This window comes from Schistocerca americana, chromosome 2 (assembly GCF_021461395.2).
Source record: "Schistocerca americana isolate TAMUIC-IGC-003095 chromosome 2, iqSchAmer2.1, whole genome shotgun sequence".
Lineage (NCBI taxonomy): Eukaryota > Metazoa > Arthropoda > Insecta > Orthoptera > Acrididae > Schistocerca > Schistocerca americana.
Genome location: NC_060120.1, coordinates 1,038,540,759 through 1,038,564,218, shown reverse-complemented (window position 1 = coordinate 1,038,564,218; position 23,460 = coordinate 1,038,540,759). Strand labels below are relative to the sequence as shown.

The window sequence follows — 23,460 nt, the reverse complement described above, 5'->3', positions numbered from 1 at the left end:
TCCCAATGATTAATATCACTAGCTTCTTTGGAATGAAAGCTCAGAACCTCGTACACATTCTCTTCAACACAGGTACAATGAATTTTTTGTTTCATGCCAATTCGTTCTTCTACTGCACAAGCAGTACATACTTTGGAACTTCAGGCAACAGTTTTCTCAATATATCTGGAATGATATTATTTCATGTTTCTGTACTTGAATCACTCTTCATCTCAATTTTAAGCTGTCAGAAGAATGTATTGATGGTGAGCTTCAAAGAGTTTTGGGAAAAAATGGCCTTCAGCTGTGACAGTACACTTTGGTCAATGGACTACAGTATCAAAGTTCTGTTAAACATATCATTAATATTTTTAAACAATGGAAAATCCAGGTTGGAATAACAACAATATTGTGAAAAGCATAGATCGCTCTTCACAATATTGAGGAGATGTTGAGTTGCAGATAGGCACAACAAAAAGACTACTAAAATGTGAGTTTTCTGCCAAAAGGCCTTCTTCTAACACAGAAAACACACACACATTCACCCAAGCACAACTCACACACATGGCCTCTATCTCTGACCACCGATGCCAGTCTGTCACCAACTACACTTGATGGGAGAAACAATCTGGGAGGTGAGGGTAAGGAGGAGGCTGGGTTGGGAAGGGGAGGGATAAGCAGGCAAGGGCAACAAAGGGTTTAGTGCTTCTGGAGGGAGCAATCCAGTTCCCAAAAGCAGCACTATACCCTACCCTACCCTACCCCATCATCTGCTCCCCACCCTATCGTGTTACCCCTCACCTCCCAGTCCAGTCTTCTCCTTACCCACACCTCCCAAATGTTTCTCCATCAGGTGCAGTTGCTCACAGTCCAGCCTCAGTGGCCAGTGACAATGGACATGTGTGTGAGTTGTTCTTACATCAATGTGTGTGTGTTTTCCATGCACAAAGAAGGCCTTTCGGCTGAAAGCTCACATATTTAGCTGTCTCTTTGTTGTTCCTGTCTGCAAATCAAAATCTCCTGTATATGGTGAATAGTAGTCTATCTTTCTCATAATATTGTCATCAATATTTTTATTTGATTCAGTTGGACGCTGGAAATATTATCAGGGAAATGAATGATGAGGATTTTGAAAGGCTTTTTCCCTTCTCACAATATGCGTTAAACTCATTGTTACTGAACAAAATAATAATTGTAAATTTTTCATCATTCTTTTTATTATTTCAGTTCTAGTGAACAGTCAACTTATGAACAGTCAACCTACTCTAACCAAATTCTTCCAGTGACAATCGATGGAGGGCAACTGACAGATTTCATATTCCTAGATTCCCAGAATGTGTTTGACTGATAACATAAGTCTGAGCATATATGTGAGTGGCTCGAAGACTCTTTAAGTAAGAGAACCCAGTATGTTGTCCTGGATAGCGAGTATTAATCAGGGAGAAGGGCATCATCAGGACGGGCCCAGAGAAGCGTGATAGGACCACTCTTGTTCTCTACATAGATAAACAATCTGATGGAAAGGGTGAGCAGCAATCTGTGACCATTTGCTGATGAAGCTGTAGAGTAGAGGAAAGCATCATCATTGTGTGACAATAACATACATGATGACTTAAGACAGAAATTCTATTTGGTTGTATTATGACAACTTGCTCTAAATATAGTTAAGTGTAAGCTAGTGCAGACAAGAGGGAAAAACAATCCTGTAATATTCAAATTCAGTATTAGTGGTGTGCTGCTTGAAACAGTCATGCCAATTAAATACCTAGGTGTAACATTGCAAAGCGATATGAAATGGAATGAGGGCATAAGGTCAGTTGTAGGCAGGGCAAATAGTCGACTTCACTTTATTGGGAAATTCTACAACAGTGTGGTTCATCTTGATTACTGCTCAACAGTTTGGGGACCCCACTAGGCCACATTAAAAGAAGATGCTAAAGCAATTCAGAGGCATGCTGCTAGATTTGTTACTGGTACATCTGATCAACATGCAAGTATTACAGAGATGCTTTGTGAAATCAAGTGGGAGTCTCTGGACTGAAGATAATGATGTTCTTTTCGTGAAACACTATTGAGAAAAGTTAACAGAACTGGCATTTGTGACTGACTGCAGAAAGATCGTACTGCCAACAGTGTACATCTCATGTAAAGGACCACAAAGACGAGACAGGATAAATTAGAGCTGATATGGATACATTAGACAATCATTTATCCATTGTTCCACTTCAAGTGTAACAGGAAAGGGCACGCCTAATAGTGTACAATGTACCCTCCATCATGCATTGTATGGTGTCTTTCAGAGTTTGTATGTAGATCTAGATTTTGTGAATGACAGATCATTACAGCTTCTTATTTACAAGTACTTTATGTGCCTCTTCTGAAAAAGTGTGTATCAAAACGTAGTGGCCCTAAAACTATGAGCAGATACTTCATTAATAGAAATGAATGTTACAACCAGGCATTTGTTTCCAAAATAGACCTCTTTTTCCAAATTAAAATATGCTTTGGTGTGTAATGATTGTAATAATTTGTTACAAATTCTTTTGATCAGGGTCCATCTGCCTCAACTGCTTCCATGTCATGAAGACAACTTCATGCTTACAATGATCAATATGATGTGAACTGGCTGAGAAAAATGCAGGAATGTTCTGTGCTTTAGTGGGATCTGCAAACAAAATCTTAGCTTCAGCTTGGATTAAAGCTGCAGATAGAGCCTTGTACTGCTTGTTGATGTGTTTGGCTTTTTCAGTTCTTGAATAGCCTGTTTTGAATCTTTTATGACAGATTAGAACTGACTGGGACTCAATCCTGGATCCATGCTTTTAACAGGCTATCCAGGCAGGACTAATGACCTATCCTCAAAGATTCCATTATGACAGTACTTCTATCTTACTTTCCAAATACACCAGAAGCTCTTCTGCATAGCTTACTGGACTAGTACTTCAGGTAGAAAGGGTATATCAAAGAAATGGCTTGGCCATAGCCTCTGAAGCTTGGAAAGTAGGAGAAAGCTACTGACGGATTTGTTTGCAGTTGTTTTCCTGCCAATAAGAAGAATGCACACATAAGTAATCCATTTCAAAAGACCCCTTCCACAAATTATACATAACTCATATATAGAATTTCTGGAAACTAAATGGCATCCACCAAGTAAATAACAAGCAGGAAATGAATATACACATCAACGTAAAATCCATACATATGATTAATTACAAACCTTCCTCAAGTACTTTCTTGTCCTTCACTGCTTTCTTTCTGTCTTTCTCAGCTTTATCTTTCTCTTCTCTAAGTTCCCTCTCAAGTTCCTCTACTCTGCCAGTCGCCTTTTCCAGATCTTTCTCCAGTTTATCTTTAGCTTCTTTCAGCAGTTTATCATCTTCAACAACAGCAGATGCCTTCAGCCCGCCTTTCAGTCTCAGATTTTCTGTTTCTGATTTGTTCAAAATTACCAAGATGTCTCCTGCACAACAGTAGTACAGTTTACTCATAACAGTCATTTTGGAACATATGAACTACACACTAAAACAATTTAATAACAAAAAAGAGTTACCAATTTCATTCTCTAGATCCTCAACCATTTTCTTCATCTGTACTTTAGTTGTCAGATCAGTGGGTTTCTTTGGAGAACGTTGCTTGTAGTACCTCAGCACATCTTGTAAAGCTTCATCTTTCAACCGTTTTAGTTCCTGGTTTAATTTTTCATTTTCACTTTCAGTCTGCAAATAATTAGACATCCATAAGCACACAACTATCTTTTCTTTTAGTTACTGGGTTTGAAACTGAAATTTTCAAGTGGGTCATTAATTGTCTTTATTTTTAGAAGAAAAGGAAAGATATGCCATATGCCATTTTTGCCATGTGAAGTTTAGCAGTAAAGACATGGAAAATCTTATTGCAGGTAAATATAGAATTTTGTGTTAATGAATGTAAACACGCATGGATCAGTGAAAATGGAAACAAAAAGAATGCTACAGAACCTAAACTTCTAAAAATAGAAATAGCTTTTCCATAAAAAATAAATAAAGCATAAAAAATATCATAAAAGGTGCCTCTCCTGAAATTGTTTTAAAAGATGCCTTTCCTAGAACTTACACTCTGACATTATACTACTGTGCCAAAACTACAATCACTACTTACACCAGAGATATAAAAACATTAAAAGAGTAATTAGAAACTGAAGAACACAGAGTTATGAGAAAAATCTTAGGACCAAGATTAAAAGATGAAATACATCATCCAAAACTCATGAAGAAAATTTCAGACAATTCCTGATTCTGTGGAGGACCTCTTCATTCCTTACCCCGTCAGTCCACCAAATTTTCAACATTTTTCTGTAGTACCATATCCTAAATTCCTTGAATCTCTTCTGTTCTGGTTTTCTCATAGTCCATGTTGCACTACCATACAATGCTGTGCTCCAAATATAAATTCTCAGAAATTTCTTTCTCAAATTAAGGTCTATGTTCGACACGAGTAGACTTCTCTTGGACAGAAATGCCCTTTTTGCCAGTGCTAGACTGAGATAGAGAAAGTACAACAGGGTATTGAAAGGGTAATACAGTACATAAAATGAGATGAAAATCATATAGTCAAGGGGGACTCGAATGCAGTTGTAGGGGAAGGAGTAGAAGGAAAGGTTACACGAGAATATGGGTTTGGGACAAGGAATAAGTGAGGAGAAAGAGTAATTGAGTTCTGTGATAAATTTCAGCTAGTAATAGTGAACACTCTGTTCAAGAATCACAAGATGAGGAGGTATACTTGGAGAAGGCCAGGTGATATTGAGAGGATTTCAGTTAGAGGACATCATGGTGAGGCAGAGATTCCAAAATGAGATACTGGATTGTAAGGCATACCCAACAGCAAATATAGACTCAGATCATAATGTAGTAGTGATGAAGAGTAGGCTGAAGTTTAAGAGACTAGTCAGAAAGAGTCAATATGCAAAGAAGTGAGATATTAAAACTAAAAAACTAAACTCTGCCCGAACAGGCCATGAAGGCCCAACGGTACCGATTGGCCGCCATGTCATCCTCAGTCTACAGATGTCACTGGATGCAGATGTGGAGGGGCACGTGGCAGCACACCACTCTCCCAGCCAAATTGTCTCACAATGGCTGAGTGCACCCGCTTGCCAACAGAGCTCGGCAGACCAGTTGGTCACCCATCCAAGTGCTAGCCCAGCCCGACAGTGCTTCACTTTGGTGATCTGACGAGAACTGGTGTTACCACTGCCGCAAGGCCGTTGGCATTGAGATACTAAGTACTAAATAATGACAAGATAAACTTTAAGTTCTCTAAGGCTATAGCTACAGCAACAAAAAACAGCTCAGTAGGCAGCACAGTTGAACAGGAATGGACATCTCTAAAAAGGGCAACTACAGAAATTGGAAAAAAAAGTAGTCACACAGAAGGTATGGGGCGGGGGGGGGGGGGGGGGGGGGGAGGATAAAAAAAAAACAATGGGTAACAGAAGAAATACTTCAATTGAGAGATGCAAAAAGAAAGTACAAAAAAAGTTCATGGAAATTCAGGAATACATCAATACAAGTTCCTGAGGAATGAAATTAACAGGCAGTGCAGGGAAGCTAAGACAAAATGGCCACATGAAAAATATGAAGACATCGAAAAAGAAATGATTGTCGGAAGGACTGACTCAGCATATAGAAAACTAAAACAACCCTTGGTGAAATTAAAAGCAAGGATGGTAACATTAAGAGTGCAATGGGAATTCCACTGTTAAATGCAGAGGAAAGAGCGGATAGATAGAAAGAGTTCATTGAAGGACTCTATGAGGGGGAAGATATGTCTGATGTGATAGAAGAAGAAACAGGAGTTGATTTAGGAGAGATAGGGGATCCAGTATTAGAATCAGAATTTAAGAAAGCTTTGGAGGACATAAGATCAAATAAGGCAGAAGAGACAGATAACATTCCATCATAATTTCATCATTGGGGAAAGTGGCAACAAAACAACTATTCACATTGGTATGTAGAATGCATGTGTCTGGTGACATACCATCTGACTTTTCAGAAAAATATCATCCGCACAATTCTGGAGACTGCAAGAGCTGACATGTGGGAGAATTATTGCACAGTCAGCTTAACAGTTCATTCATCCAAGTTGCTGACCAGAATAATACACAAAAAAAAAAAGGAAAAGAAAACTGAGCATGTATTAGATAACAATCAGTTTGGCTTCAGGAAAGGTAAAAGTACCAGAGAGGCAATTCTGACATTGCGGTTGATAATGGAAGCAAAACTAAAGAAAAATCAAGACACATTCATAGGATTTGTAGATCTGAAAAAAGTTTTCGGCAATGTAAAATGGTGCAAGACGTTCAAAATTCTGAGATAAACAGAGGCAAGCTATAGGGTGAGATGGGTAATACACAATATGTACAATAGCCACGAGGGATTAATGAGAGTCGACAACCAAGAATGAAGTGCTCTGACTAAAAAGGATGTAAGACAGTGATGTAGTCTTTCACTCCTACTGTTCAATCCGTACATCGAAGAAGCAATGGTGGAAATAAAATAAAAGAAAGGTTCAAGAGTGGTATTAAAATTCAAGCTGAAGGGATATCAGTGATACGATTCACTGATGATATTGCCATCCTGAGTAGAAGTGAAGAAGAATTACATGATCTGCTGAATGAAATGAAGAGTCTGTAGTACAGAACATGGATTGAGAGTAAATTGAAGAAAGATGAAAGTATTGAAAAGTCACAGAAATGCGAACAATGAGAAACTTAAAATTAGGACTGATGGTCACGAAGTAGATGAAGTTTACTATTACCTAAGCAGCAAAACAACCAGTGGCGAACAGAACAAGGAGAACATCAAAAGCACACTAGCATTGGCAAAACGGGCACTCTTGGCAAAGAGAAGTCCACTAGTATCAAACGCAGGCCTTAATTTGAGGAAGAAATTTCTGAGAATGGATGTTTGGAGCACAGCATTGTATGGTAGTGAAACATGGACTGTGGGAAAAACCAGAACAGAAGAGAACAGAAGCATTTGAGACGTGGTGTTACAGGTGAATGCTGAAAATTAGATGGAATGGTAAGATAAGGAATGAGGAGCTTCTATTCAGAACTATAAAGGAAAGGAATATGTAGAAAACACTGACAGAAAGAAGGGAATGACTTCCACGGTACTAGAGGGAGCTATGGAGGGCAAAAATTGTAGAGGAAGACAGAGATTGGAATACATCCAGCAAATAATTGAGGAAATAGGTTGCAAGTGCTACTCTGAGATGAAGAGGTTGGCACAGGAGAGGAATTCATGGGGTGGCATCAAACCAGTCACAAAACTGATGACTCTAAGAAACAAAAAACAAAACAAAAGAAAACAAAAATAGTCTGCTTTTGATATCCTCCTTGCTCCATCTATCACCGGTTATTTTGCTGCCTAGGTGGCAGAATTCCTTAACTTTGCCTAATTCATGACCATTAATCCTAATGTCGAGTTTCTTGCTGTTCTCATTCCTGCTATTTCTTATTACTTTCATCTTTCTTTGATTTACTTTCAGTCCATATTCTGTACTCATTAGACTGTTGATTCCTTTCAGCAGATCCCATAAGTCTTCTTCACTTTCACTCAGGACAGCAATGACATCATTGAATCTTATTATCAACAAATCTTGTCATTGATGTCCTTTTACCTTGAATTTTAATTCCACTCTCCAAACTTAATTTTATTTTCTCATTGCTTCTTCAGTGCATAGACTGAAGAGTAGGGGGTGAAAGACTACATCCTTGTCTTACACTATTTTACCCTGAGCACTTTGCTCTTGGTCTTCCACTCTTATTGTTCCCTCTGGCTCTTCTACATGTTACCCATCCCTCCCTATAACTTATTCCTATTTTTCTCAAAATTTCAAACACCTTGCACCATTTGATATTGTTGAATGCTTTTTCTAGGTTGACAAATCTTATGAACATGTCCTGAATTTTATTTTGTCTTGCCTCCATTATGAATCACAACATCAGAACTGCCTCTCAGGTGCCTTTACCTTTCGTACAGCCAAATTGATTGCCATCTAATGCCTCCTCAACTTTCTTCTCCATTCCTCTGTGTATTAGTCTTGTTGACAACTTGGATGCATGAGCTGTTAGGATGACTGTGCAATATTTCTTGCACTTGTCAGCTCTTGCAGTCTTCGGAATTGTGTGGACAATGTTTTCCTGAAAATCTGATTGTATGTCGCCAGTCTCAGACATTTTACATACCAAACTGAACAGTTGTTTTGTTGCCAATTCCCCCAATGACTTCAGAAATTCTGATGCAATGTCATCTATGTCTTCTGCCTTATTTGATCCTGTCTTCCAAAGCCCTTTTAATTTCTAGTTCTAATACTGCATCCCCTATCTCTTCTATATCGAATGCTGTTTCTTTTTGTATCATATTGTGAGACGATTCTTCCCCCTCATAGAGGCCTTCAATGTATTCTTTCCACCTATCTACTCTCTTCTCTGCATTTAACATTGCACTCTTAATGTTACCATCCTTGTTTTTAATTTCACTGAAGGCTATTTTGACTTTTTTATCTGCTGAGTCAGTACTTCCAACAATTTTTCATGCAGCCATTTTGCCTTAGCACCCCAGCACATCTGATTTATTTCTTTCCCAAGTAACTCGTATTTCTGTATTCCTGAATTTCCGGAACATTTTTGCACTTCCTCCTTTCATTGATCAACTGAAGTATTTCTTCTGTTATCCATGGTTTCTTCACAGTTGTGTACTTTGTAACTATTCATAAAAAATTCCCTCCCCCATTACACCATTTTCTGCTGCTGTTGATATTACCGTATACTCGTCTCTCGTCTGCAGGGGCACTGACTTATACAAAATATTGGAGGGGGGGGGGGGAGGGCCTGCTAGGGGTCTTGCCCGGGGAAATTTTCTAAATTTTAGATGAAAAATAGTGAGTTTTGAAAAATTTTTAAGCCTTTTAGAGTCATACGGTCAACATTAGAACCCCAAAAACTGGACTCTTGACACTCTGGGAAACTCAACAAGCCTGACACATTTTTTGGCTTTGGAAAAAGAAGCAAAACATAAACACACATGGTATTTTCATAAAAAGCTAATTTAATTTACAGTAATAATCATGCTTATAGACTATTACAGAGTAGTGAATATATGGCTCTGAAAAGACTGAAATTATATTTAAATAAATCCTAAACTATCATTAAAAGAGTAAAACATAAGATATTGCTGTCACGCAGTAATAGCACTTTGATTAATAAGTGAAATAGCTAATTTAAGCTTACTTTGAATAAGCTGAGGGTTAATTAAATAAAAACAATATCTCAAAGTTAATGGTTTAACACAGTTAATGAAGTTAATACAGTATGCCTAATACTTTCAGTCAAAAAGTACACCCTAAAAATATTTAAGTATTTGAAAATAACTAATACAGTACTAAACTAGTACTAATATTTTGAAACCGAAAATTTAACATTATGTGTGTATTTAATTCTCTCTTTTATAAAGATTTTTAATATTGCTCTAAATGCCATTATTACGGCTAGAGTGTCTTTAGAAAGGTGCAAATTTTGACCGTCTGACTGGATTACTGAATATGAAGTTGTTAATGACTGGACGGATATCCAATTCGTCCAAAATATCTTGGTAGGCATGAAGAACAGCCAAGTTGTTCAATTGCTTCTGTCCCATTGTTGACCGGAGATATGATTTCAGACATCTAAGGGCACTAAATGACTGTTCTGCTGTTGCTGTTCTGATTGGAACTACTTGGAGAAGCTTAATGCACTTCACTTCTTCACATAACATTTCCCCAAGTGCAGGCTCTTGTGTAAAGTACTTTCTTACATCATGCATATTTTTTAAGACCAGTTGTTTTTTTATTAGCGATATTGGCTAACATATTCAAGTGTAAGTGCAGTCTCTCAATGTCTAGATCATTTTTGAAAAACTCAGTTGATTTTTCCAAATTTGTTTCACCTCTGTTTACTAAAAGCAAGCACTCTTGTTCAACTGCAATGACTTGTTTGAGTCCAGTTGAAGCAAACCGGTCAGTAATGCAAGACTGCACCATTTCACAAACTTCAATGTGAACAGCTTTGTAGTATCCCTTTGGGGTTTTGAAAGTGTGTGGTGAGCTGGCTTCATTGTTTTCATACTTCTTTGGTGTACTTCAATTCTGAGGAAGTGACGTATCATCAACTTCTGAACTTTTTTAATTTAAACACAATTCCCAAAAGTGTTCAAAACTATCAAGCCTTCCATTCAATATACAAATCAATTCCTCATATATTTGTTCCAGGTAAGCAACACTTAGATGAGAGCATTGAATTTTTTCATTGACATCCTCTACTGCGTTCATTGCATGGCAATAAAGACGTAAGAAGAAATAAGTCTTGAATTGCAACATTGACTAACGGTAGCCTGCACATTTGTAACCTGTCTCTGTTTTGTCCCCTGCAGAAAATGTTTCAAAAAACTCTAGAAGTTCTTCAAAGTTTTTCAATATTCTCAAGATACTAGAAGCTCACACAGTTGATAGAGTTGGCCACAGGAGTAGTAGACCAGCTTGGTCGTTGGCGCTATCACAGCGTATGCTTCTGAAAAGTCCCGTCATTTTCTTGGATTCCCTTCGGTGTTTATTAAGTCCTTGGCTAAAGCCATAATATCCCTTATATACATAAGATGGCGGAGACTTTTTACAACTGCCACGTCTAAACTGTGAGCAGTGCAGTACATGTAACATGCTTTTGGTTGTATGTCCAAAACTAACTTTTTAGTCCTTTGAACTTACCTCTCATATTCGAGGCACCATCATCTTCTTAAGTTATCCATTGACAAACAAGACAAGCAAAAACGTCTTTTAAAATAATAAACAGAGTTTTTGATTCAGTGTTCGGGGTCTCATATAAGCCAGTGAAGTCTTCACTGATCCTTACGGAATCAGTGACGTTTAGTAGTCAAATCCTTACTATCACTATGGGAAACGATGTTCATTGTGAGATACTCTCCATCCAGTATCATGATCCAGCCAGTCATGTGACCACTGGCAGGTCCAAATATTTTGATATTTTGCATCAGTTTAAATCAGAAGTATAAACAGCAAATGATAAACTTGCACTGTTGGTATTAGCAGCAAAGATACCAGGATTAACTGCAGTCTACAATCATATGAACAACTAGAAAATTGAGTAATATTGTTACTATTAATGGAAATGTAGCAAAATTTTACATACCTTCGTAAAATTAGTCTTTAACTTCTCCAGTTCTTCAGTCTTTGCCTTCACCTCTTTCCTGAGTTTTGAAACTTCTGGACTAACAGTTTTCTTTTTTGGTTCTGCTGTCTTTTTCTCATTTTCCTGCTCATCAATCTTTGTTTGGAGTTCTTTAACCTATGAAATAAGTGGAATTAGAGAGCACCACCTTGTAAATTTGCAGTACTTTTAAGACAAACCATCAAATATTTCTACTGAATGTCAAGACTCACTACATGTTCTCTTCTCTCTCTCTCTCTCTCTCTCTCTCTCTCTCTCTCTCTCTCTCTCTCTCTCTCTCTACACGTTCTCTTCTCTCTCTCTGTCCTCCCCCCCCTCTCCCCCTCTGTTGTGTGTGTGTATGTGTGTGTGTGTGTGTGTGTGTGTGTGTGTGTGTGTGTGTGTGTGTGTGTGTGAAGTAATGATTAAGTATTGGAGGGTCACTGAATAAGCAAGAAGTTAGATGATTCCCAGGAAGTAAGCATTGCACAATTAAATTCTCATAGTTCTCTTTCAGCTTATCAAATACCACCTACCAATGATATTTAATGCCTTCCCTTCCAGATATATATAGGGTGTCCATAATTAAAGTTCCACTTTCAAAATGTTGTAGAAAGAGAAACACTTCTCAGAATGATCTCAAATTTGAACAGCATATTATTGACAAAGGGAAAACATCATAGAACCAAAAAAATTCTAACAAAAATTTTACCAAGAGATGGCACTGTAAGAATCTTAGCATAAATGGTTCAGTTATAAATAACAGATAAATAGCAATATGATAGCTATGGTTTGAGTTGCACATTACACCATCCATGCTTTTCAATGTACATGACTGCACAAATTTGGCAGTCAACAATTTTGGCTCTATAAGTTAGGTAAGCATGTCAATGTCGTACCACATCAGATGGGAAAATTTGGTTTTCAATTGTCCTGAGGCCAAAAACGACACAAAAAGCAAAATGACATCTGTTTCTAATTGTCATGAGATTGGTGCAAGACATGTTCAATATGCTGTCCACCATTTTATGTCACAATTTGAAATCGAGAAACAGCATGTTCCATAACAGATGACAGAGTCATGTTTCGCACTCAAATGTGTGGCACAATGCATACCTTCAGTCCAGCTACAATCATAATTCGAGCACTGAACACAATTTCTTTCACATAATTCCACAACCAGAAGTCACACAGATTAAGATCAGGTAATCTGGATGGCCAGACTGTAGAGATATAGCAGATGATGATGATTTTAGCATTTCTGAAACACCTCTGCAGCAGCAGCTTCACTGACTGTGCAATGTGTGGAGAAGTGCCACCTTGTATAAAAATGATACTACCCACACATCTACACCGCTGAAGGGTTGGAACGACATTGGTGTGCAAAAGAGTCTCCTAGTATTTACCAGTGATGGTACAGATGACAGGATCTGTAGGATTCATCTCCTCCAAAAAATATAGTCCTATGATAAACAATGCCATCAACTTGCCAACTTGCACCTCCCAGTCACCTTTGCAGAATGAAGTCATACTGTATGATGTGTGTGTAGATTTTCCATTGTCCATATTCTGCAGTTCTGCATTTTGACATGACCTTTGAGATGTAAATAGGCTTTGTCTGTTCCATGGCCATCCATCATCCACTTCCATATCAGTAAGAAATTCCAGAGTGAATGTTTGTATTGCTGGAAAGTCAGCAGGAAGCAACTCCTAAACGCAGGTGGTTTTTTGTGGATAGCTTTTCAGGATGTTTCATAGGATTTCATGCACTGTGCTCACTGGCATATCTAATGTTTGGGGAATTCCCTCTGCACCCCTACTGCAATGTTGTGGGCACACCTCTGACAGACTTTGGATCAAAATGTTTTTACCACTGTGCCACATTACATTTCAAGAGAACCTATCTTTTCAAATTATTTACCGGCAATGCGTGATCCTTCATGGGCATCTAAGATGCAAACCAAGGAACAGGCTTGTGCTGCAACTGGCTCTGGACATATTGTGAAGGTTACAGCACCATCTAGTGATCAAGTTTTTGTGAACTTTTTTTGTTCCACGACATTCCCCATGTATCAATAACAAGCAGTTTAAATTTGATGTCATTCTGAGCATTGGTTGTTTTTCTACAGTATTTTGAAACTGGAACTTTAATTAAGAACACCCTGTACCCTGTACTTGGGTGATGTTAAGATAGGCTACTCTCTTCTATGTACATGCTGACAAGGCTGCATAGTTCTTGGATACAATAGTTTAGAACCATCATCAAGTACTGCATTATTTGGGCAATTTAATGCCAAAAAGCTACAGTTATTTTAAGAGCCATTAAAATATAGAAATGATAAGAAAAGGCAGCAAACATTTACAAATGCTCTGTGTGAGACACTGCTCTGTACCCATTGCTGTTACAGTTTACTTCATTACTTTATCAGAGCCACTAATGTAATAAACATAATCCTCAGCAACATATTTTGGGTGTCAAGCTCCTATTATTTGGCTGTCTGTATTAATCCTATATAAATATGCACTTAAAAAGTACACAAAACAAAAAATAAATAAAAACAAATATAAAGATGATGATGACATTAATTATTACCACAACTGCTACTTCTGGTCTTTAAAAGGGACAATATTAGAGAGGTATATGCTTTGTTTCATAAGCATGTGTAAAAGAATTTCAATCGAAAAGTTGTGTGGTTTTTAGCTCAAAGAGAAGTATTTCATGTGTAAATGGAAAAGGAATTGGCAATAACATGAGGCCTTTGATGGTTTGCATGACTGCCTGTCATTTGTTTTCATCACAGCTCTGACAATTTTTTTTCTGTAGGTCAGATTATCTGAGGAGAGACGCCTACTCAGCACCCAAGAAAATTAGGTCCTATCGAACAACTGATATAAAATAATAGGAATGATAATTTTCTTAACAGCTCTGTATGTATTCATACCAGGTGTTGTGGTATTTACTTAGTTTACATTCAAGAGGTGCTTCTTATGGCTCCTGTCACATTATTTATTTTGTTCTGTGATCTTCACTTGAGTATCCACTTGTTATCAGAAAGTCCAATGTCAACATTGTCCTGAATGTAAGTATCTGTTAAGACTACAGCTAAATTTAAATGGGGATCGGTGACCCATGTAGCCAGGCAAGTCAATGGTAAATGGATTAAAGAACTTTTTTTGCTGGAAAAAAGCAAATCTGGCTAGCTTTACATTCAGATCTTTATCATTGTGTAGGCCTCCTTGACAGCCAAATTATCTTAAATGTGATATTTGCTTCATACCAAATCTTTGCTTCAGAAAGCCTTAACTTAAGTTTTAATTTTAGAGATCTCAACATATCACTGTTTAAATAGATAGTTCAAATGACAAATTACATACGGTAAGTAACCATAGTTAAAACTTGGTTCAAGAATCATGAAAGAAGGTTGTATACATGGAAGAAGCCTGGAGATACTAGAAGGTATCAGACAGAATATATAATGGTAAGACAGAGATTTAGGAACCAGGTCTTAAATTGTAAGACATTTCCAGGGGTAGATGTGGACTCCGACCACAATCTATTGGTTATGAACTGTAGATTAAAACTGAAGAAACTACAAAAAGGTGGGAATTTAAGGAGATGGGACCTGGATAAACTGACTAAAACAGAGGTTGTACAGAGTTTCAGGGACAGCAAATGGGAACAATTGACAGGAATGGGGGAAAGAAATACAGTAGAAGAAGAATGGGTAGCTCTGAGGAATGAAGTAATGAAGGCAGCAGAGGATCAAGTAGGTAAAAAGATGAGGGCTCATAGAAATCCTTGGGTAACAGTAGAAATATTGAATTTAATTGATGAAAGGAGAAAATATAAAAATGCAGTAAATGAAGCAGGCAAAAAGGTATACAAACGTCTCAAAAATGAGATCAACAAGAAGTGCAAAATTGCTAAGCAGGAATGGCTAGAGGACAAATGTAAGGATGTAGAGGCTTATCTCACTAGGGGTAAGACAGATACTGCCTGCAGGAAAATTAAAGAGTCCTTTGGAGAAAAAAGAACCACTCGTATGAATATCAAGAGCTCAGATGGAAACCCAGTTCTCAGCAAAGAACGGAAAGCAGTAAGGTGGAAGGAGTATATAGAGGGTCTATACAAGGGTGACGTACTTGAGGACAATATTATGGAAATGGAAGATGATGTAGATGAAGATAAATTAGGAGATATGATACTGCGTGAAGAGTTTGACAGAGCACTGAAAGACCTAAGTCAAAACAAGGCAATGGGAGTAGACAACATTCCATTAGAACTACTGACAGCCTTGGGAGAGCCAGTCCTGACAAATCTCTACCATCTGGTGAGCAAGATGTATGAGAATGGCAAAATACCCTCAGACTTCAAAAAGAATATAATAATTCCAATCCCAAAGAAAGCAGGTGTTGACAGATGTGAAAATTACCAAACTATCAGCTTAATAAGTCACAGCTGCAAAATACTAACACGAATTCTTTACAGACAAATGGAAAAACTGGTAGAAGCCGATCCCGGGGAAGATCAATTTGGATTCCATAGAAGTATTGGAACACGTGAGGCAATACTCACCCTATGACTTATCTTAGAAGAAAGATTAAGGAAAGGCAAACCTATGTTTCTAGCATTTGTAGACTTAGAGAAAGCTTTTGACAATGTTGACTGGAATACTCTCTTTCAAATTGTAAAGGTGGCAGGGGTAAAATACAGGGAGCAAAAGGCTATTTACAGTTTTTATAGAGACCAGATGGCAGTTATAAGAGTCGAGGGGCATGAAATGGAAGCAGTGATTGGGAAGGGAGTGAGACAGGGTTGTAGCCACTCCCTGATGTTATTCAATCTGTATATTGAGCAAGCAGTAAAGGAAACAAAAGAAAAATTAGGAGTAGGTATTAAAATTGTAGTGTTGGCAGAAGAGCCAACACTGTTTTTCCAGAGGAGGCCGAAATGCACGCGTTTAATTACACGCTGACTGGCGTTAGGTCTGGAACAGTTCAGAGAAATAAGACTAGCAAAACAGGAGGTAACTGGTAGAATACTTAACTTTAATCCACAATTGTAGAACATCTCTCGTTACAATACATGCTTCATAATATTAATTATCAGTTGAATACGGTGCCTTGCTAGGTCATAGCAAATGTAGCTGAAGGCCTTGCTAACTATCGTCTCAGCTAATGAGAGCGTATTTGTCAGTGAACCATTGCTATGAACGTCGGCTGTACAACTGGGGCGAGTGCTAGTACGTCTCTCCAGACCTGCCGTGTGGTGGCGCTCGGTCTGCGATCACTGACAGTGGCTACACGCGGGTCCGACGTATACTAATGGACCGCGGCCGATTTAAAGGCTACCACCTAGCAAGTGTGGTGTCTGGCGGTGACACCACAAAAATCCATGGAGAAGAAATAAAATCTTTGAAGTTCGTCGGTGACATTGTAATTCTGTCAGAGACAGCAAAGGACTTGGAAGAGCTGTTGAACGGAATGGACAGTGTCTTGAAAGGAGGATATAAGATGAACATCAAGAAAAGCAAAACGAGGATAATGGAATGTAGTCAAATTAAGTTGGGTAATGCTGAGGGAATTGCATTAGGAAATGAGACACTTAAAGTAGTAAAGGTGGTTTGCTACTTGGTGAGGAAAATAACTGATGATGGTTGGAGTAGAGAAGATATAAAATGTAGATGGGCAATGGCAAGGAAAGTGTTTCTTAAGAAGAGAAATTTGTTAACATTGAGTATAGATTTAAGTGTCAGGAAGCCATTTCTGAAAGTATTTTTATGGAGTGTAACCATGCATGGAAGTGAAACATGGACAATAAACAGTTTGGATAAGAAGACAATAGAAGCTTTCGAAATGTGGTGCTACGGAAGAATGCTGAAGATTAGATGGGTAGATCACAAACTAATGAGGAGGTATTGAATAGAATTGGGGAGAAGAGGAGTTTGTGGCACAACTTGACTAGAAGAAGGGATCGGCTGGTAGGATATGTTCTGAGGCATGGAGGGATCACCAATTTAGTATTGGAGGGCAGTGTGGAGGGTAAAAGTTGCAGAGGGAGACCAAGCAGATTAAAATGGATGTAGGTTGCAGTAGGTACTGGGACATGAAGAAGCTTGCACATGATAGAGTAGCATGGAGAACTGCGTCAAACCAGTCTCAGGACTGTAGACCACAACAACAAAAAGTAACCATCTGTGTATTGCCACATCAATGGACATACCTGCAAAAAGTAAATTTTTTAAATTATAGGCTCGATTTTTTGATAGTTTAATATAGTTTAAATACTGCTTCCAGTTTCAAAATTGTTATGAATTTAGTGAAATCAGAAAATTTGCAGGGGCAACATGGAAGCTGAAGACAATAATGCAGAGAGATGTTTCAAGGTGGCCTCAGGAACCAATGCCAAATGACTGACAATGGTGACAAAGATAATGATGCTGGTGGTGTATGTGTGTGTGTTATTGGAGACCCCATCACACTATTTCATTTCTTAAAAATTTCATCTGTCTTGAATGATTCCTTATACAGCATTATATAGATGTTATGGCTTTTATTAACTTGCTGTGATATCCATTATTGCTCTTTACAGTGTCAACTGCTTTAAATACAAAGCCTGTGAAAGATACATTTGTTTGCAGGTTGAATTCTCATCTAAAGAGTGGCATCATGAAACCACCAGAAGCTACTGTAATGTGTATTTCTTTGTGGACAATCCGTTTTAGTCAAGCAACCACCTCCAAGTCAAGAATAGCATTACATCAGGTCACAGGAAGGTTCCTCGGTGAAAAGTACATAAATATATATCAGTTGCAGTTACATACTCAACAGCAACGAACCTTCCTTTAACCTAATGTAATGGTATCTATGACTTTAAAATAGTCAGCTGAGTGAAACAGGTCACTTGACCAAAACAGGTCGTTCATGAATGAATACACACTACAACAGCGTCTGGTGGTCTCATGATGCTGTTCTTTTAATTCACTGAAGCTGTGTAGCACTGTTTACAGAAACATATTTTGAATTCTCATCTTCTCTCTCTTACTGCAGATTAAATAAGTAATAGGTAGCTGAAATTTCTTTCTTAAATCCACTCTTTTTTCTCATCAGTGAGAATTACTGAAATTAGTTTTAAGTCTGTTGCTTATTATTTTTACATACAACTTACATAATAAGAACTTTAGATGAAGACCATGACTTGAATACAGTAAGTAGGTTCACATGGATGAAGTCTGTGGTAATTATGCAGAGACAAATAGGCTTGCACAAGACAGATTAGCATGGGCAGCTGCATCAAATCAGTCTTCTGACTGAAGGCTGCAACAACAGCTTACATAGTTAGTTAAAATGAAACACTGCATTTTTTACACACTTCATGGTTATCTTTCTTAAACAGATATATTACTTCTACTGTCTTTTATGTTCAGGTAATCTACCTGTTGGGCAGCATAGATTACTATCATGATTCTATATTTTAATAGCTCTGCATTTATTTTATCTGCTCCAATAGTTACTCTGGTTTTCATTTTTTGAATTTCTAAAGCTTTTCTCTGGTAATTGGTTCAACTTGTCTTCTTCTTTTGCTAGGTCTTCCTCTTTTTGCACCATAACTCTTTGTAGGACTTCACACATTGATCCTTTTGGACCACATCTACTCTTACAATATCTTTCTTACTGCAGTTCATAATTTTATAAGTGAAATTCTAGCTGCCATATATATTAATATCTATTACACTAACAGATTCCTGTCCAGACACTTGTTGTGCTTCTCTAATTATTTTCTTAGCATAGGTTATTTTTTCTTTTATAGTTACTCTTTCAGACTTTCTTTCATATGTTTTCTTCTTACAATATGTAGACAGTGTTATTAAGGTTTTTGGAGCTTCTATGTTTTATACAGTTTACACTCTGCAACTAGTATACAGTGGTCTGAGCCAGTATCAGAGCTTGTGAACATTTCTTAACTGAGGTATTAGTTTCTAACTTATTAGGAAATGATCTAGATGTTTTATTTATTTACTATATGATAATTTACATCAATAGCACTCTTATATATACACATGTCAATGAGCAATTAATCTCTCTATAAACACTGCTGGAAGGAAACTAGTACATCCTTTCACAGGTTTACAATTCACTCAAGATTTATTGTTGCAACAGTGCATATTGTGTACATGAAATGATTACATTTACAGATCAATAGAACAATCAGCTCTGAGATACCAGGTATTGATTCATGCTGAAACACCGTATTAGTACATGATGTAGCATCCAGGCACTGACTCTGGCATCCAGTCAATCATACAGATGGTGAATACCGTCCTGGGATATGTTATTCCATTCCAGCTGAACCTGTTTATGTAGTTCTGTAAGAGTTGTTGGCTGACAAGTCACATGGATCACTTCTCATTATATGCCACATGTATTGGAGACAAACCTGAAGATCATGCTGGCAAGGGAAGTTGCCGCCCCTCTTGCAGAGCACACTGAGCTTTAAGGGCAGCGTGGGGGTGATCATTATCCTGCTGAAACAACACACCACCTTCCTGTTCCAAGAACAGTACACACTGAGCTCAGTTTTAGCATCCCCTCCAGAAACATCAAAGGTGAACAAGAATTGTAGCTTATCACAACCCAGACCATAAGGCCTGGGGTGGGCCTCTTGGACAAATGCACTCTACTAGACAGCTCTCACCAGGTCTGCATTGTATGCACAAACAACCATCACCTGCATGCAAGCAGAATCTGCTTCCATCACTGAAGACCACAGATGACATTCCATCTTTCAAGTGATCCTCTGACAACATCAGTCCAGATGTACATGTTAATACTGTGGTGTTAGTGGAAGATGGATTAGAGTTGTGGGTGTGCATAGTGCCACTGCTAATAATCAGTTTGGAACAGTTCATGTTGACACAGCTGGGCTCACAGGCCCTCTTTTCTGTGCTGTGGCAGCTGTATGATCTGCCACTGCTGCCCTTAAATATGACGGTTCCGTCAGGCATCTGTCCTGTGTGAATGTCTAGAACTTCGTCTATGGATGTGAGAATGTTCACATGACCACTGGTAACAGAACTGTTGCACATGTTATGCCACTTGTGTGGTAATTCTCTGAAAGGATCTCCTGCCACTTGGAAGGCTACAATCTGACCCCTTTCAAATTTACTCCGTTGGCTGTAGGAACCACAATTGGATCTAAGTGGCATGGTTGCCTCCTTGCTTCACATGTTTGCGCTACTCTGAACCTTCTGGCTGTGAGCTTTCCCTATTCGAGGATAGACAAAGATGGAGCTCTGGTAGTTATGCCATTATGCTATCTGTTGGTAGACAGTGCTGAAACCCTTATCAGTACATCTAGTATCTCCCACGTAGTGTATGCCATCATTGGATCAAACTGATGTCATGTTTCCAGATGTATTAATTTTTTTCCAGCAGTGTATAAAGCAGAGTGTATGTGTGTATGTCTAATATCCTTCCAAACCCTGGGATTGACTTCAGCTAAATTTGGCACTAAAACAGCAGCACACACGAGTATCAACACTATGGGGATTATAACATCCCAGCTACAATAGGAGTGGAGATATAGGGAAATGCATTTTTGTAACCCCTGCCATAGGCTGCCCTGCATGACAGGTGAGAAGTGTGAGAGTAGTATTGGCCTGCCTAGTCAATCTGCTTTGCAGGCCACCCTACATGTTGGGGTCGCGAAACTGTTTTCCAGGTCCTGATGTGTAGGCTGTCTACCATGATGTGTTAGAATAGTGTCAGTCTACTTCATCAACCTGTTTTGCAGGGCAGCATACACATGTGGATGGGCCAGCTGGGGAAGTTTGAGATAGGGGAGGGGCAGAGACAGAGGTGTGCAGGAGGAAGTTGACAGAGGGAGGAAGCAGGATGGGAGTAAGAGGAGGAAGAGGAAATGGATATGGAGAGAGGACAGCAGGAGACTAATAGAGAGGGAGAGAAGGAAAGAGGGAGGGGCAGTGTGAGATGGATGGGGAGAGTGGGAGGAGAATATGATTAGAGAAAGAAGGGGACAAGGAGATGGATAGAGAGAGGTGGGCAGGAGGAGATGAATATGGTGATGATGTTCGGAGGATGGAAGGAGAGGGAGGAGGAGATGGACTGGGAGAGAGGGTGGTTTCTGCCCCCCTCTTACCTATCACCACCTCCCAATCATGTTCTCTCACCCTCACTGTGTGCTGCTCTCTGCCAATGCACCCACCAGTCTTTTGCTCTCTCAGCTCCTCTTCTCTGCCCCCCCCCCCCCCCCCCCCCCGCCCCGTCTGTCACACAGAGAGGGAGGAAGGAGGGTGGGAGGGAAAAGAAGGCTGTTGTTGTTGTGAGCTCTCCATGCTACTATATCCTGTGCAAGCTTCTACATCTCCCAGTACCTACTGCGACCTGCATCCTTCCGAATCTGCTTAGTGTATTCATCTATTGGTCTCCCTCTACAATTTTTACCCTCCATGCTGCTCTCCAATACTAAATTGGTGATCCCTTGATGCCTCAGAACATGTCCTACTAACCAATCCCTTTTTCTAGTCAAGTTGTACCACAAAATTCTCCTCAATTCTATTTAATACCTCCTCATTAGTTATGTGATCTACCCATCAGCACTCTTCTGTAGCACCACATTTCAAAAGCTTCTATTCTAGAAAAGACTTCCTGACACTTAAATCTATACTCGATGTTAACAAATTTCTCTTCTTCAGAAACACTTTCCTTGCCTGAGCCAGTCTACATTTTATATCATTTCTACTTCGACCATCATCAGTTACTTTGCTCCCCAAATAGCAAAACTCATCTACTGCTTTAAGCGTCCCCTTTCCTAACCTAATTCCCTCAGCATCACCCGACCTAATTCGACTACATTCCATTATCCATGTTTTGCTTTTGTTGATGTTCATCTTATATCCTCCTATCAACACACTGCCCATTCTGTTCAACTGCTCTTCCAGATCTTTTGCTGTCTCTGACAGAATTACAATGTCATCGGCGAACCCCAGGGTTTTTATTTCTCCTCCATGGATTTTAATTCCTACTCCGAATTTTTCTTTTGTTTCCTTTACTGCTTGCTCAATATACAGATTGAATAACAGCGGGGATAGGCTACAACCCTGTCTCATTCCCTTCCCAACCACTGCTTCCGTTTCATGCCCTTCGACTCTTGTAACTGTCATCTGGTTACTATACAAACTGTAAATAGCCTTTTGCTCCCTGTATTTGACCCCTGACACCTTCAGAATTTGAGAGTATTCCAGTCAACAATGTCAAAAGCTTTCTCTAAGTCTACAAATGCTAGAAATGTAGATTTGCCTTTCTTCTACGGAATCCAAACTGATCTTCCCCGAGGTCGGCTTCTACCAGTTTTTTCATTCGTCTGTAAAGAATTCGTGTTAGTATTTTGCAGCTGTGAGTTATTAAACTGATAGTTCAGAAATTTTCACATCTGTCAACACCTGCTTTCTTTGGGATTGGAACTATTATATCCTTCTTGAAGTATGAGGGTATTTCACCTGTCTCATACATCTTGGTCACCAGATGGTAGACCTTTCTCAGGGCTGGGTCTCCCAAAGCTGCCAGTAGTTCTAATGGAATGTTGTCTACTCCCGGGGCCTTGTTTCAACTTAGGTCTTTCAGTGCTCTGTGAAACTCTTCATGCACTATCATATCTCCCATTTCATCTTCATTTACATCCTCTTCCATTTCCATAATACTGTCCTCAAGTACATCGCCCTTGTATGAACCCTCTATACACTCATTCCACCTTTATGCTTTCCCTTCTTTGCTTATAACTGGGTTTCCATCTGAGCTCTTGATTTTAATGAGGGGAGGAGGGGACAGACAACTAGAGTTGGGAAGGCAAGAGGATAGGGAGACGGGAATGAAGAGATGAACACAGGGAGGAGGGAATACAGGATATGTGCAATATATTTGTGGAATCCCAACATGAAATCAAATCTACAGGAAAATAAAATACAATACAGCAGAGTATGTATAAGAACAATATTACACACACACACACACACACACACACACACATACACACCTATCATCACAAAGAGGCACATTACATGCATGCATGACTGCTGCCTCCAGCTGTTCTGGGCAGACTGCAACTTTTGTGCTGAATGAAAACAGAACTTTCAATGGCTGCTTCACAACCTGGACCATTTCGATTATCCCTTCCACCACCAGCCTTTCATCCGTACAACACATTCTCCGGCCTCAAC

General features: G+C 38.9%; 1 protein-coding gene across 2 annotated transcripts in view; it reads right to left on the bottom strand.

Moving 5' to 3' along the window:
• LOC124596433 (COP1-interactive protein 1) overlaps positions 1 to 23,460 on the bottom strand; it is a 398,432-nt gene that overhangs the window by 100,553 nt on the left and 274,419 nt on the right. For both annotated transcript variants that reach the window (XM_047135568.1, XM_047135569.1), the window contains exons 18-20: positions 11,207 to 11,362; positions 3,530 to 3,695; positions 3,197 to 3,439 (exon numbers count right to left, since the gene is read on the bottom strand). In XM_047135568.1, the coding sequence (XP_046991524.1) occupies positions 3,197 to 3,439; positions 3,530 to 3,695; positions 11,207 to 11,362 (565 nt within the window). The remainder of the gene's footprint in view (positions 1 to 3,196; positions 3,440 to 3,529; positions 3,696 to 11,206; positions 11,363 to 23,460) is intronic.